Raw genomic sequence first — 17,005 nt, 5'->3', positions numbered from 1 at the left:
ACAGGCTAGAAAAGCCCCACCAGGTTAATGTTTACCTGGAATATGTGGATAAACTCAGCTCCTGTTGACATAACCCCAAGCTGCACATGCTGTTAACAACGTTAGACAGAGTCGGTCCAATTAAGGACTGATCTATTTTCACTGGCTGTACTGTATTCCTAAAGTTACCGGTGCAGTGAATGTTTAGCTTTTTGGTTCCTCTCCAGGTTTCTTCCTTTCTTCTTGGGAGTTTTTCCTTGCCGCTGTGCCACTGCTCACTAGAAACATAATCTTACCTGTTCTGATCTGATCTGAATAAATGGACAATCAAAATGAGGAGGTTGATTTGTATGGTGTTTTATTACAGAAAGGGAAAGGTTTTTATATGCTATCCCCAAAAAAACAAAAGGCTTAAGTGGATACCAACTTTTAAAAAAACAACAACAAAAAACATTTTCTCCCCAATTTGAATCTTGTCTCATCACTGCAACTCCCCAACGGGCTCGGGAGGCGAAGGTCGAGTCATGCGTCCTCTGAAACATGACCCGCCAAACCACGCTTCTTCTTAACACCCGCCCACTTAACCCAGAAGTCAGCTGCACCAATGTGTCGCAGGAAACACCGTTCAACTGAAAACCCGAGGTCAGTCTACTTGCGCCCGGGCCCGCCACAAGGAGGCGCTAGAGCGCGATGAGCCAAGTATAGCCCCATGGCCAAACCCTCCTCTAACCCGGACGACACTGGGCCAATTGTGAACTGCCCTATGGGACTCCCGGTCACGGCCGGTTGTGATACAGCCCGGGATCAAACCCGGGTCTGTAGTGACACCTCTAGCACTGCGACGCAGTGCCTTAGACCGCTGCGCCACTCGGGAGGCCCCCATGGATACCAACTTTTATCTCTCATTAAAATCAATAGGCTAGGTTATATCAATGACCTTTGTCTAGTTACTATAAGGCTACATGTTTAACTATAGGTTAATGTACTACTGGTTTCTGTATTAGCATAAAGGTCTAATGTCCACGTCAACAACCTTCCACCGACTTGATGACATCACAGCATGGCGGCGAGACCTCTCCTGCTCTTCTCGAACTCGCACACGTAGTACATGGTGATGTCACACTCCACCTGGTTCCAGGTGCCTGTGGGTGATTACAATCAGGAGGACTAAGTCCAAATGGAAGTGTTGATGGCGCCCCCCCCCCCCCCCCTTTGGCTCAGACGTTGCCAACGCATTTCAGGTCTCACAACACCTGGATAGGTATTTTTTTGAAGTATCGGGCTGACTACATTCATTATGTCATAGCAATCTGGTACCAAGACGGCACGGTCGATGACGTGGCGCGCAACCATTGGCTGATACGTGCAACGTCTGAGCAAGGGGAACACAGCCGATATCTTGACTCTGAAATGGCACTAAGTCCAAATGTATTTATTGGCCGTGTCTAAAGTGGCACCCTATTCCCTAGTTTTATGCACTACGTTTGACCAGAGTAGTGCACTCTATAGGGCAGCAGAGAATAGAGTGCCATTTCAGTGTTGCTCATTGATATCTAGAATTAGATTGTAGGACTAGTCAATCGCAGCGAGTACATGTTAAAAGGTCCTCGCCATACCTGTGGTGACCATCTTCACACAGCTGGTGTTGGAAGGGGCCCCTGATGGCTCCTCTAGGCCCCAGGCTGTATAGTTCCTCACTGGGGTCAGGTCTGCGTAAACAGGCCCTCCACCCTTCTGCCCAGCCTGCAGCCCGATGAAGACCTGGGTAAGGCCGGCCTGGGCGACGTAGTCTGCAATCAGGGTGTTGGTGTCTGTTGTTTTGGGCATGGCGAGCATACCGCCCCTCAGCTTACAGTTTATCAGAGCCTCTCGGTACTTTCTGGCCTCTTTCACAATCAGGTAAAATTTCTCCTCCGTTTCCTTAATGCCTAAAATGACTGAATATGACATATGAGATAAGTTGGAGTCTAAACTCCTTATTCATTCAATTCAATATAAGTAAAAACTCCTTATTCAATCCAAGTCAAAAAAATATTTTTTTTGTGTTGTAGAATGCCAATTTGATTTACGTTGTGCTACACATTGGCTGAGAATTGTTTTCTAATGATCTGACCTGAAATTATGATTTAAGCAGAATACAATGACTTACCATTTTTCACAAACTTGACTGCATTCTTCAGCTTTCTGATATTGATGTCCATCTGTCCAACGACCTTCCTGTACCTCCCACAGTCACATGTTGCCCCTGTCAGACATGCTTGTAGTCAGGTGTCTTACAATAAACATCATTCTATTTCAGGAAATCTCTTTTTGTAACTAGGCCAGTCCAGAATGTGAAGACACAACATTGTATGATAGTGACTTGGAGGTACTATCTCCAGTGACTTGGAGGTACTATCTCCAGTGACTTGGAGGTACTGTCTCCAGTGGTTTGGAGGTACTGTCTCCAGTGGTTTGGAGGTACTATCTCCAGTGACTTGGAGGTACTATCTCCAGTGGTTTGGAGGTACTGTCTCCAGTGGTTTGGAGGTACTATCTCCAGTGACTTGGAGGTACTATCTCCAGTGGTTTGGAGGTACTATCTCCAGTGGTTTGGAGGTACTATCTCCAGTGACTTGGAGGTACTGTCTCCAGTGGTTTGGAGGTACTATCTCCAGTGACTTGGAGGTACTGTCTCCAGTGGTTTGGAGGTACTATCTCCAGTGACTTGGAGGTACTGTCTCCAGTGGTTTGGAGGTACTGTCTTCAGTGACTTGGAGGTACTATCTCCAGTGACTTGGAGGTACTGTCTCCAGTGGTTTGGATGTACTATCTCCAGTGGTTTGAAGGTACTATCTCCAGTGGTTTGAAGGTACTATCTCCAGTGGTTTGGAGGTACTATCTCCAGTGACTTGGAAACATACAGTTCTTTGTTTGTACTATTTTCTACATTGTAGAATAAGACATTAAAACTGTGAAATAACACATATGGAATCATGTAGTAACCCCAAAAAGTGTTTAACAAATCAAAATAGATTTTAGATTCTTCAAGGTAGAAACCCTTTGCCCGATGACAGCTTTGCACACTCTTGGCATTCTCTCAACCAGCTTCACCTGGAATGCTTTTCCAACAGTCATGAAGGAATTCCCACATATCCAGTGGTTTGGAAACATACATGAACAAAGAACGAGGCTAAATAATGAACTAGCTCACCTGCTTTCCCTTTCATTCCAGAGGGTCCATCAACTCCTGCATCTCCTGCGTCTCCTAGAAACAGTTACAGTTACACTACACATATGGGACAGCAGCATAGTCCAGGGAGGATAGAGACCAGACATATACATTTTGTTGAGTAGATGTCTGCTTCAGCATGAAAACGATTTGCACTGGTAAGATATCACCACTAGACGGCAGCACTCCACAGTGCTTCACTTCATAGAGCAGAGATGTGGCAGGAGAGGGAATCAACCTCTCTCTACAGTAGGTGTTTTACCTCCTAACTGACAGGAAGGTGATTCAACCTCTCTCTACAGTAGGTGTTTTACCTCCTAACTGACAGGAAGGTGAATCAACCTCTCTCTACACTAGGTGTTTTATCTCCTAACTGACAGTTTATAAATTAGGGGAAGTAAGTAGATTACCAACACAACACAGGTTGTTTTTATGACAGTTGGAACCGGAGGGCAATAATGTGTAGGTGTCACATTATCGTGTCACAAAATAGCTCAAGGATCTGAGATTTTCACTGAGATTGATTTGAAGGCTTTTCTCTTGACTTGATACAGCTTCATGAAATACCCTTTATTTTGCCACAGTTACCTGGGACAATAGTACCAGCATAGTGTTTTTATATAACCCAAATATGGAAATGTTTTGATTATTGTTAAGACTTAACCTACTAAATTGATAGTGTCATTATGTGTCTGCTAAGTGAGGTCTGGATTTCTGTACGTCTGTCAGAGCATTTCAGACAGGATTGACCAGACTCTCTCTGTAGCGCTGTCAAAGCATTTCAGACAGGATTGACCAGACTATTTCTGTAGCTCTGTCGAAGCATTACAGACAGGATTGACCAGACTCTTTCTGTAGCTCTGTCGAAACATTACAGACAGGATTGACCAGACTCTTTCTGTAGCTCTGTCAAAGCATTTCAGACAGGATTGACCAGACTATTTCTGTAGCTCTGTCGAAGCATTACAGACAGGATTGACCAGACTCTTTCTGTAGCTCTGTCGAAACATTACAGACAGGATTGACCAGACTCTTTCTGTAGCTCTGTCAAAGCATTTCAGACAGGATTGACCAGACTCTTTCTGTAGCTCTGTCAAAGCATTTCAGACAGGATTGACCAGACTCTCTCTGTAGCTCTGTCGAAGCATTTCAGACAGGATTGACCAGACTCTCTCTGTAGCTCTGTCGAAGCATTTCAGACAGGATTGACCAGACTCTTTCTGTAGCTCTGTCGAAGCATTACAGACAGGATTGACCAGACTCTTTCTGTAGCTCTGTCAAAACATTACAGACAGGATTGACCAGACTCTTTCTGTAGCTCTGTCAAAACATTACAGACAGGATTGACCAGACTCTTTCTGTAGCTCTGTCAAAACATTACAGACAGGATTGACCAGACTCTTTCTGTAGGTCTGTCAAAGTATTACAGACAGGATTGACCAGACTCTTTCTGTAGCTCTGTCAAAGCATTACAGACAGGATTGACCAGACTCTTTCTGTAGCTCTGTCAAAGCATTACAGACAGGATTGACCAGACTCTTTCTGTAGCTCTGTCGAAGCATTACAGACAGGATTGACCAGACTCTTTCTGTAGCTCTGTCAAAGCATTACAGACAGGATTGACCAGACTCTTTCTGTAGCTCTGTCGAAGCATTACAGACAGGATTGACCAGACTCTTTCTGTAGCTCTGTCAAAGCATTTCAGACAGGATTGACCAGACTCTTGATGAGGCCTTGAGGTTTACATACATGTTACTTCAGAGAGGGGCTGCATCACAAATTACAACTTATTTCCTGTATAGTGCACTACTGTTAACCAGGCTCTGATAGAAAGTAGTGCACTACTGTTAACCAGGCTCTGATAGAAAGTAGTGCACTACTGTTAACCAGGCTCTGATAGAAAGTAGTGCACTACTGTTAACCAGGCTCTGATAGAAAGTAGTGCACTACTGTTAACCAGGCTCTGATAGAAAGTAGTGCACTACTGTTAACCAGGCTCTGATAGAAAGTAGTGCACTACTGTTGACCAGGCTCTGATAGAAAGTAGTGCACTAGTGTTAACCAGGCTCTGGTAGAAAGTAGTGCACTATATAGGGAATAGATTGCATTTGGGATGTACACAGGGTTTCACACAGGACATAATGGTAAACATGTTCCTGACACCTAAATATGAGTCCCTTCCAAGCTGATCACATTGACGACCGTGGAAAATAATTCTCTACTAGCAGACCTGAGTTCAAATACTACTTGATACTAATACTGTCACGCCCTGACCTTAGACATCCTGTTTATGTCTCTATTTTGGCTTGGTCAGGGTGTGATTTGGGGTGGGTATTCTATGTTCTATTATTTGTATTTCTATGTTTTGGCCGGGTAGGGTTCTCTATCAGGGACAGCTGTCTATCGTTGTCTCTGATTGAGAACCATACTTAGGTAGCCCTTTTTCCCACCTGTGTTTGTGGGAAGTTGACTTTGTTTATGGCACATAGCCTTTAGCTTCACGGTTTGTTTGGTAGTGTTTGGTAGTGTTTATTGTTTTGTTCAGCGTGTTTTCTAATAAAGATAATATGTACGCTCACCACGCTGCACCTTGGTCCTCTTCATTCAACGGCCGTGACAAATACTATGAACAGTAACATCACTTTATTGGTCAATTGCACACGAGGTCCAATGGAACTCTGACTTTTCAGAAAGACACACACACATACCGTTTTTTTTTTTTGAGAAGGGGTGGGGGGTGCCACACTGGGCACCTGGGGAGCTGTTGTGGGGGGTTAGGTGCCTTGCTCAAGGGCACAAAGGCAGCTAGGCGAATCCTTTATCTGTGCTTGATTGAGCTTGCCTGGCTAAATAGACCGATAGAATAGTCCCAACACTGTCTGATACTACAGGCAGGCCAGGCTAGAGCACTGTAACCCCTGTCTGTCTGATACTACAGGCATGCCAGGCTAGAGCACTGTAACCCCTGTCTGTCTGATACTACAGGCAGGCTAGAGCACTGTAACCCCTGTCTGTCTGATACTACAGGCCAGGCTAGAGCACTGTAACCCTGTCTGTCTGATACTACAGGCAGGCCAGAGCACTGTAACCCCTGTCTGTCTGATACTACAGGCCAGGCTAGAGCACTGTAACCCCTGTCTGTCTGATACTACAGGCAGGCCAGGCTAGAGCACTGTAACCCCTGTCTGTCTGATACTACAGGCCAGGCTAGAGCACTGTAACCCCTGTCTGTCTGATACTACAGGCAGGCCAGGCTAGAGCACTGTAACCCCTGTCTGTCTGATACTACAGGCCAGGCTAGAGCACTGTAACCCCTGTCTGTCTGATACTACAGGCCAGGCTAGAGCACTGTAACCCCTGTCTGTCTGATACTACAGGCAGGCCAGGCTAGAGCACTGTAACCCCTGTCTGTCTGATACTACAGGCAGGCTAGAGCACTGTAACCCCTGTCTGTCTGATACTACAGGCCAGGCTAGAGCACTGTAACCCTGTCTGTCTGATACTACAGGCAGGCCAGAGCACTGTAACCCCTGTCTGTCTGATACTACAGGCCAGGCTAGAGCACTGTAACCCCTGTCTGTCTAATACTACAGGCAGGCCAGGCTAGAGCACTGTAACCCCTGTCTGTCTGATACTACAGGCCAGGCTAGAGCACTGTAACCCTGTCTGTCTGATACTACAGGCAGACCAGAGCACTGTAACCCCTGTCTGTCTGATACTACAGGCCAGGCTAGAGCACTGTAACCCCTGTCTGTCTGATACTACAGGCAGGCCAGGCTAGAGCACTCTAACCCCTGTCTGTCTGATACAACAGGCCAGGCTAGAGCACTGTAACCCCTGTCTGTCTGATACAACAGGCCAGGCTAGAGCAAATGATCAAAGAATGGAAAGATTTCAAATAGTATTTGAACCCAGGTCTGTCTAACAGATGCATCAACGACCCGAGTTGAAGGGTTCAATGGGAAGAGAGGCTGAATACATTGGATAAAAACTAAACAAGTACCTGTTTATGTAAAACAAACTTGATGAAGGTCTCTCCCAGGTAGTTTGGGTCTGGCAGTGTGTCTCTGTGGCTAAGCCCTAATGGCACCCTATTCCCTGTATAGTGCACTACTTTTAACCAGCCCTATGGGTAGTAGTGCACTACTTTCAACCAGTCCTATGGGTAGTAGTGCACTACTTTCGACCAGACCTATGGGTAGTAGTGCACTACTTTTAACCAGTCCTATGGCTGAACAGGGTGTCAGTAGAGACACGGCCTCTGTATCACTACTTTCGACCAGCCCTATGGGTAGTAGAGCACTATTTTCGACCAGCCCTATGGGTAGTAGTGCACTACTTTCGACCAGCCCTATGGGTAGTAGTGCACTACTTTTAACCAGTCCTATGGCTGTACAGGGTGTCAGTAGAGACACGGCCTCTGTATCATTGGCCTGAGATGCAGCCAGAACAGCTTTCTTCTCCGTCAGCAGAATATTTCCCAGTCTGATTACTAAATGATTACCTTTGTCTCCAGCAGGACCCATCTTCCCCGTCCGGCCCTGCTCTCCTTTATCTCCGAGCTCCCCTGTCAGACCTGAGACAGAGGGTAGGAGAAGACTGGTGAACTGTCAGACCTGAGACAGAGGGTAGGAGAAGACTGGTGAACTGTCAGACCTGAGACAGAGGGTAGGAGAAGGCTGGTGAACTGTCAGACCTGAGACAGAGGGTAGGAGAAGACTGGTGAACTGCCAGACCTGAGACAGAGGGTAGGAGAAGACTGGTGAACTGCCAGACCTGAAACAGAGGGTAGGAGAAGACTGGTGAACTGTCAGACCAGAGACAGAGGGTAGGAGAAGACTGGTGAACTGCCAGACCTGAGACAGAGGGTAGGAGAAGACTGGTGAACTGTCAGACCTGAGACAGAGGGTAGGAGAAGACTGGTGAACTGCCAGACCAAAAGGAAATTGTAAATAGGTAGAGAGAGTTTATTTTTTTAGGTCTGTTTCTTTATTGCTGTTTTCTTATGGTTTTGTATGGCAGTTAGGCTACTGATGGAATTTAAAGAGAGAAACTAAAGGCCAGAGAGAGAGAGGAGGGAGAGGGGGAGAGAGAAACGGGGAGAGAGAAGGAGGGGGAGAGTGAGAGGGGGGAGAAAAATGGGAGGAGAGAGAGAAGGTAGAGAGAGAGAGAGAGAGAGAAAGGGGAGAGAGGGGGAGAGAAAGGGGGAGTGAGGGGGAGAGTGAGAGGGGGAGAGGGTGGAGAAAGAGAAATAGGGGGAGAGGGAGAGAAAGGGGGAGTGAGGGGGAGAGTGAGAGGGGGAGAGGGTGGAGAAAGAGAAATAGGGGGAGAGGAAGAGGGGGGAGAGAGAGAGAGAGAGAGCTAGGGGGAGAGAGAGACCCAACCAAATTAGACCCAACCAAATCGTGAGAAAACAAAAAGATAATTACTTGACACATGGAAATAAACAGTGCAAACTAGAATGCTATTTGGCCCTAAACAGAGAGTTCACAGCGGCAGAATACTTGACCACCGTGACTGACCCAACTTTAAGGAAAGCTTTGACTATGTACAGACTCAGTGAGCATAGCCTTGCTATTGAAACAGGCCGCCGTAGACAGACCTGGCTCTCAAGAGAAGACAGGCTATGTGCTCACTGCCCACAAAATGAGGTGGAAACTGAGCTGCACTTCCTAACCTCCTGCCAAATGTATAACCATTTTAGAGACACATAGTTCCCTCAGATTACACAGATCCACAAAGAATTTGAAAAACAAACCCAATTTTGATAAACTCCCATATCTACTAGGTGAAATACCACAATTTGCCATCACAGCAGCAAGATGTGTGACCTGTTGCCACAAGAAAAGGGCAACCAGTGAAGAACAAACACCATTGTAAATACAACCCATATTTATGTTTATTTATTTTCCCTTTTGTACTTTAACTATTTGCACATCATTACAACACTGTATATAGACATAATATGACATTTGAAATGTCTTTATTCTTTTAGAACTTTTGTGAGTGTAATGTTTACTGTTAATTTTGATTGTTTATTTCACTTTTGTTTATTATCTACTTCACTTGCTTTGGCAATGTTAACATATTTGTCCCGTGCCAATAAAGCCCTTGAATTGAATTGAGAGAGACGGATTGGGACATATGCTTTTTATGCCAGAGCCGCTCTGCCAGGATCAAAATGAGTATTTCCTCAGGAAATGGATAGTAGTTGAAATAATAACTGATGCAGGACCCCCTTCCCAAAAGCCTGTACCACACATGAACCGTCTAGCACCAGTCAATATTGTTTTTCACAATGTATTTCAGCCATGCCCATTTGGATTGAATTGTAATTATTTTGTATCTTCACAGATTGTATAAAGTGTTGTTTTTTTCTCCAGGTTGTGAGATCTCATGGTGTTTTTCCAAATTAGACCTACTTTGGGGTTTTTACAACCTAGCATATGTACAGCTCAAGTATTTTAGTCATCATCATGTTTTAGCATAATTTCAGCTGACTGAATTTTTTAAAAGGAAAAATCTTAACACACGGAAACATTTCTCAACATGGAACATCATCATTATGGTGTCTGCTTTCATTTCTAGCAGGTGGGACATTTCAAATGATAGGCTGAACGTGAAGAGATGGTTTGATTTAGTCAGGAACGGTCATTATAAAACTGGTTGTTTGGATCCTGGATGCTGATTGGACGAGCCGTCTTGTATTGGCGGTCACAGACACACCTATGCCTGATAACGCTTCCCTCTGAGAAGTATCCCTGCGCCTCCATAAGACTATGATGATCGTGTTGCTGGCCGAATCATCTCTTGTATTTATCCCAACTCGCACCTGATTTCCCCTTGCTTCCAGCCTAGCATTTAGTTTGGTACAGCGGGGGATAATATAAGGCTCGCTGTCTGCCTGTCAGACCTCGGGAAACAGTGTTCAACTTTTGAATTTAGATCTCTGTAGTACCATACGGTGAACGGTGCCCAGACAACTTTTTCTGAGACAGTCGAATTCACACATCAACGTCAGTATCATGGACATATATCCAAGTAAATGCCAATAGAAAAAAAAGAAGCTCAAACAAACGAAAATGCCGTTTGTGTACTGTTATTCAAGGTTCAATGTTTTGACGTGACTGAGTTAGCTGAAGTTGGTTAGCTATCTAGAGCAAGTGACGAGAACGGATGACCAGTCCTGTTGCATAGCAACTATGCAAAAATCATTTACAACTGGGTCAGGTCTGTAGCAACATGACCAAAATAACTAACACCCAGATTATTCTGGTGGAATCATTCAATTGTATGTAATGATTTATCCAAATAACGTTTTTTTAATGAAAATATGTAACCATTGTTATTTTAAATATGTTGGTAAGAATTTTATAAAAGCAATACGGCACACAAGGCAGTGGCTTATCGCATCGAGCCTGCTGTGACTGTAGTCGTGATATTGCACTGCCTCTTGCACCTCATTGATTAATTATCCACTACCGATACAGGTCTGATTATTGATTAATTATCCACTACCGATACAGGTCTGATTATTGATTAATTATCCACTACCGATACAGGTCTGATTATTGATTAATTATCCACTACCGATACAGGTCTGATTATTGATTAATTATCCACTACCTATACAGGTCTGATTATTGATTAATTATCCACTACCAATACAGGTCTGATTATTGACATTTTCTCACTGATATTGCCTAAGTTTAACCGGCAGTCAGAAGTTCAAGATGTCATTCTCTCATTTCACTTCCCCCTTTTCAAAGGCCAACCGTTGTAACTTGTCTAATGACTCTCCTTCTCCCAGGTGCTGAAGGCACCAGCAGCTGATGCTCAGGAAAGGTTCTAATAAAACTTTAGTTTAGTGGCACAAATGACACCCTATTCCCAAATACCTACACAGTGCACTGCTTTTGACCAGAGCCGTATGGGTCCTGGTCAAAAGTACTGTATTATTTAAGGAAAATGTGGCACCATTTGTGATGCATTTTAGTTTAGTGACCCTTTCATGCAATGTAAAATTAAAGGCAATCACAAATTTGGCTTCAGTCAATCTTAGCTTAATCAACGACAGTAGTATGTGCAGTGGATACTTTAAACTCACATTGATGGTTAGTAACCCTCTTTAAGCCCAATTTACATTTTAAAGTTACTCTAACATCTCTTAGTAAATTACCTGCAAAGGAAACTTTGATCAAGCTGAGTATTTACTGTAATGTCATGTCATGGATTTATAAAGCGTTACGTTATGGTGGACATACATCAAATCCAACCTAACAACAAACCTATACAGGAAACCAACATTGTTAGTTTTGTTATCCACTGTGGGGTGAAGTTGAAAAAACAAGTCAACAAGTTTGCTTTCTTTGTTCTTTCTTTTTTTGGGGGGGGAATGACTCCCAACGGTCCTGGCTGGCATTTGTCTCTGTCTGTTGGTCCGATGACAGAGATGTGTGTTTGTGAAAGAGGCCAGACAGAAGTTCATTTAGCGCCTGACCCTGCCTCCTTGTCTCCTACGTCCACCTCCCACAGAACATATATGGTGCTCCCGCCGACCGCTGGCCGCCATACTGCAGCAGCAGCAATTAACACGTCTGCTCTGATGTGACTTCAAGGAAAAGCAGAGAGTCAGGCTCACGGAGGCTGGCTGGTCTGGCCCAGGCTACTCCATTGTAACTCAGCTCACTGCCGGTGCCAATCAGACCTCACTCACGTCAGAGTCAGACACCGTGTTGCTTCTGAATCTAGAAAGACTAGGGGGGAATAGCTAGTCTGTTCTGCTTTTGAGTCTAGAGTATTGAGTGCTTATACAGGCATTTACCTTCAACTGAGGAGGTTTACATACCTTGAACTCTGAGGACTTACTCTGCGGTGGGCAGTGGTGGAAAATGTGTTATACTTGAGTAAAAGTAAAGATGCCTTAATATAAAAACAAAGCATTTGTCTTTAGTGAGTCTGACAGATCAGAGGAAGTGGGAATGACTATGGATATTTTTTTGATAAGTGTGTGAATCGGACCATTTTCCTGTCCTGCTAAGCATAAAAAATGTAACGAGTACTTTTGGGTGTCAGGGAAAATTTATGGAGTTAAATTTTCTTCAGGAAGTGAGTGAAATAACAGTTAAAGTTTGTCAAAATGATAAATAGTAAAGTACAGATACCCCCAAAACGACATAAGTAGTACTTTAAAGTATTTTTACTTAAGTACTTTAAACCACTACGCGTGGGAGTATACAAAACACCTCAGCTCACTTAGACACTTAACAAACTCTGTTTAGATACTCTGTTTAAAACCGTCATGACAACAATTTAAAAAACGATTTAAAAAAGGATCAGTAAGAACATGCCGGAAAGTTGAATCAACTCTCTGGCTTTTATACCACTTCCTTTTAATTCCTCAATGATTCATGTATTTGAATATTAAACCAATTAAAAGATATATAAAAGGAGGAACCTAGTAGTCCTGGTGGGCCGGTCTTTCCCAGCCGTCCCTGGTCTCCCTCGCCTCCCCCTTCACCCAGGTCTCCTGTTAGGAGAGGAAGAAACGTTAAGAGGAGATTCAGCAACTCTTGGGAGGCCAACGGAAGTACATTAAAAAAAAGCTTATTTATTGTTGCACGTAAAACCACTGTATTTGGGCTTTTGGCCTTCAAGGTTTAAAAAAAAAAAAAAAAAAAAAAACGTTGATGCTTTTATACATTTCAAAATGGCCTCCTATGAACTCAGGGACCAATCACAACGAGGGGAAGAAAAAGCATAGAACCCATTTTATGACAATGCAATAAATATGTCAAGCAAACTACAGAGAGAAGAGACCCGACAATAGAGACAGAGGTTTGTTCAGTGGACTGAAAAGGCTCCCATTTGACCTGAGGAAACCTGACTCAGTAGGGCCTTGGCTTTTCTGTGCCTGGTTTACAGGTTCACTGACTTCAAGACAAACCATAGCCCTTCTTTCTCAGTCCATATAGACACTGCTGTTTGGGATGGGTCTTATCTAAATAAACTCCTCTATTGTGAAGCAGCTGTTTCAATACAGACAGTCAGCCAGACAGTCATAGTGGCCACTTCTCTGGCGCTAGCAATAGCACGCAAAACAAAATGAAACATTTCCTTGTGTATAAATTACTCATGACATACAGTATATACTCCTCCTAAAATCCCCAAATAAGTATTACCTCTACTGTCTAAGGGTGTTAGTTATAGTCCAACCTACACAGCCAACACCGTGTTAATACTGCACAACACTACAACAGTAGCAGCCTCTCATACCAACCATGTCTTAAGGCTGTTGCCCCAATAAAGGAGATGGAAGTGACGGTACTATTTCAACACATGGTTATTGTTTAATACCAGCAGGGTCTCTGTAGGAAACAAGCTACTGTTGTAGTAAAATAAAATAAAAACACACTGTTTACTTGTAACATCATGGTTTCTGTAGGAAACAAGCTACTGTTGTAGTGAAACAACAAAACAGCAACCGAGGCATGCTATCTCCATTAACCAGGCTGTATCACAACAGGCTGTGACTGGGAGTTCCATAGGGCGGCGTACAATTGGCCCAGCGTCGTCCGGGTTTGGCCGTTGTAGGCCGTCATTGTAAATAAGAATGTGTTCTTAACTGACTTGCTTAGTTAAATAAAGATTAAATAAAACATTTTAAAATAAAAATTAACCACCTGGTTTAACACGGTGCAGACAGATCATGCTATCTCCATTATAACCGCCTGGTTTAACACGTTGCAGACAGATCATGCTATCTCCATTATAACCGCCTGGTTTAACACGTTGCAGACAGATCATGCTATCTCCATTATAACCGCCTGGTTTAACACGGTGCAGACAGATCATGCTATCTCCATTATAACCGCCTGGTTTAACACGGTGCAGACAGACCATGCTATCTCCATTATAACCGCCTGGTTTAACACGGTGCAGACAGATCATGCTATCTCCATTATAACCGCCTGGTTTAACACGGTGCAGACAGATCATGCTATCTCCATTATAACCGCCTGGTTTAACACGGTGCAGACAGATCATGCTATCTCCATTATAACCGCCTGGTTTAACACGTTGCAGACAGATCATGCTATCTCCATTATAACCGCCTGGTTTAACACGGTGCAGACAGATCATGCTATCTCCATTATAACCGTCTGGTTTAACACGTTGCAGACAGATCATGCTATCTCCATTATAACTGCCTGGTTTAACACGGTGCAGACAGATCATGCTATCTCCATTATAACCACCTGGTTTAACACGGTGCAGACAGATCATGCTATCTCCATTATAACCGTCTGGTTTAACACGTTGCAGACAGATCATGCTATCTCCATAATAACCGCCTGGTTTAACACGGTGCAGACAGATCATGCTATCTCCATTATAACCGCCTGGTTTAACACGGTGCAGACAGATCATGCTATCTCCATTATAACCGCCTGGTTTAACACGGTGCAGACAGATCATGCTATCTCCATTATAACCGCCTGGTTTAACACGGTGCAGACAGATAATGCTATCTCCATTATAACCGCCTGGTTTAACACGGTGCAGACAGATCATGCTATCTCCATTATAACCGCCTGGTTTAACACGGTGCAGACAGATCATGCTATCTCCATTATAACCGCCTGGTTTAACACGTTGCAGACAGATCATGCTATCTCCATTATAACTGCCTGGTTTAACACGGTGCAGACAGATCACGCTATCTCCATTATAACCGCCTGGTTTAACACGGTGCAGACAAATCATGCTATCTCCATTATAACCGCCTGGTTTAACACGGTGCAGACAGATCATGCTATCTCCATTATAACCGCCTGGTTTAACACGGTGCAGACAGATCATGCTATCTCCATTATAACCGCCTGGTTTAACACGGTGCAGACAGATCATGCTATCTCCATTATAACCGCCTGGTTTAACAAAGTGCAGACAGATCATGCTATCTCCATTATAACCGCCTGGTTTAACACGGTGCAGACAGATCATGCTATCTCCATTATAACCGCCTGGTTTAACACGGTGCAGACAGATCATGCTATCTCCATTATAACCGCCTGGTTTAACACGGTGCAGACAGATCATGCTATCTCCATTATAACCACCTGGTTTAACAAAGTGCAGACAGATCATGCTATCGCCATTATAACCGCCTGGTTTAACACGGTGCAGACAGGCTTTAGATCATCATTTGTTTGCTTAACATTTAAAAGGATTTGAATTTGCATAACATATCTATTAAAACGGCAAAATGGCAACATCTACGATGAGGTTTACAAAAATGTTTTTCTTTCCGAGCCCTGACAATTCCCAAGCTCTTACATAACATCAGACAGATTGCTGTACTGTGGAGACACACCAGATATTTCTAAAATCCTTTAGAGAGCCTGCAGATGGAAGATCGAAAAACATCACCTTTAGATCCTGGCAGAATAGTGTTGGAACAGACTTCGACCGCATTAAGAAAATCAAAGATAGTTGAAAGGACAGAGAGCACCAGTAGCCTCCTGCTGAAGTCCTGATGTTTCATGTCCTTTAGTATGAGGATTCAATACAGCACAAGGATCATACAGCATGTTTTAGACGCAGAGCTGGATTCTATCTTTGTTTACCAAACGTTATCACTTCTCTGTCATGCTGTCAGACAACATTATCCAGGCTAGGTAATTAGTCAGGGTAGGTTAGGGGACACATGTTTACTCACTCTTGTATCTGGAATTTGAGTGAACAAATTAGTGACCATCTTTGTAATGTTGTATTTGCCCCAGGATTATGTTATATCAATGTATTATTGCTACTGTTATATATAATATATTACTACTGTTATATTATTACTACTGTTATATATTATATAGTACTACTGTTCTATTATAACTACTGTTATATATTATATATTACTACTGTTATATAATATATATTACTACTGTTATATATTATATATTACTACTGTTATAGTATTACTACTGTTATATATTATATAGTACTACTGTTATATTATTACTACTGTTATATATTATATATTACTACTGTTATATTATTACTACTGTTATATATTATATATTACTACTGTTATATAATATATATTACTACTGTTATATTATTACTACTGTTATATATTATATATTACTACTGTTATATTATTACTACTGTTATATAATATATATTACTACTGTTATATTATTACTACTGTTATATATTATATATTACTACTGTTATATAATATATATTACTACTGTTCTATTATTACTACTGTTATATATTATATATTACTACTGTTATATAATATATATTACTACTGTTATATATTATATATTACTACTGTTATATATTATATATTACTACTGTTATAGTATTACTACTGTTATATATTATATAGTACTACTGTTATATTATTACTACTGTTATATATTATATATTACTACTGTTATATATTATATATTACTACTGTTATATATTATATATTACTACTGTTATATTATTACTACTGTTATATTATTACTACTGTTATATATTATATATTACTACTGTTATAGTATTACTACTGTTATATATTATATAGTACTACTGTTATATTATTACTACTGTTATATATTATATATTACTACTGTTATATATTATATATTACTACTGTTATATATTACTACTGTTATATATTATATATTACTACTGTTATATTATTACTACTGTTATATATTATATATTACTACTGTTATAGTATTACTACTGTTATATATTATATATTACTACTGTTATAGTATTATATATTACTACTGTTATATTATTACTACTGTTATATAT

At 42.1% G+C, this 17,005-nt stretch overlaps 1 protein-coding gene across 1 annotated transcript; it reads right to left on the bottom strand.

Moving 5' to 3' along the window:
- Window positions 1-320: 320 nt before the first annotated feature.
- On the bottom strand, window positions 321-15,788 carry LOC149984309 (collectin-10-like). Its single transcript, XM_090230659.1, has 7 exons — window positions 15,623-15,788; window positions 12,648-12,719; window positions 7,695-7,766; window positions 3,173-3,226; window positions 2,129-2,224; window positions 1,596-1,916; window positions 321-1,121 (listed from the first exon to the last, which is right to left on the bottom strand). The coding sequence occupies exons 1-7, from the start codon at window positions 15,735-15,737 to the stop codon at window positions 1,033-1,035; spliced, it is 819 nt and encodes a 272-aa protein (XP_090086785.1). The 5' UTR covers window positions 15,738-15,788; the 3' UTR covers window positions 321-1,032.
- Window positions 15,789-17,005: the final 1,217 nt, after the last annotated feature.

The sequence above is a fragment of the Oncorhynchus mykiss genome, chromosome 3 (assembly GCF_057628025.1).
Source record: "Oncorhynchus mykiss isolate SJ-2025 chromosome 3, ASM5762802v1, whole genome shotgun sequence".
Lineage (NCBI taxonomy): Eukaryota > Metazoa > Chordata > Actinopteri > Salmoniformes > Salmonidae > Oncorhynchus > Oncorhynchus mykiss.
The sequence above is the reverse complement of the archived record's forward strand: the minus strand, read 5'-3'. Positions and strand labels throughout refer to the sequence as shown.

Coding starts and splice junctions, on each gene's coding strand:
- LOC149984309 (XM_090230659.1), bottom strand. CDS start 15,737: ATGAAACATCAGGACTTCAGCAGGAGGCTACTGGTGCTCTCTGTCCTT. Junction 2,225..3,172: donor TGGAATGAAAGGGAAAGCAG/GTGAGCTAGTTC, acceptor CATGTCTGACAG/GGGCAACATGTGACTGTGGG. Junction 1,917..2,128: donor AGTCAAGTTTGTGAAAAATG/GTAAGTCATTGT, acceptor TGTCATATTCAG/TCATTTTAGGCATTAAGGAA.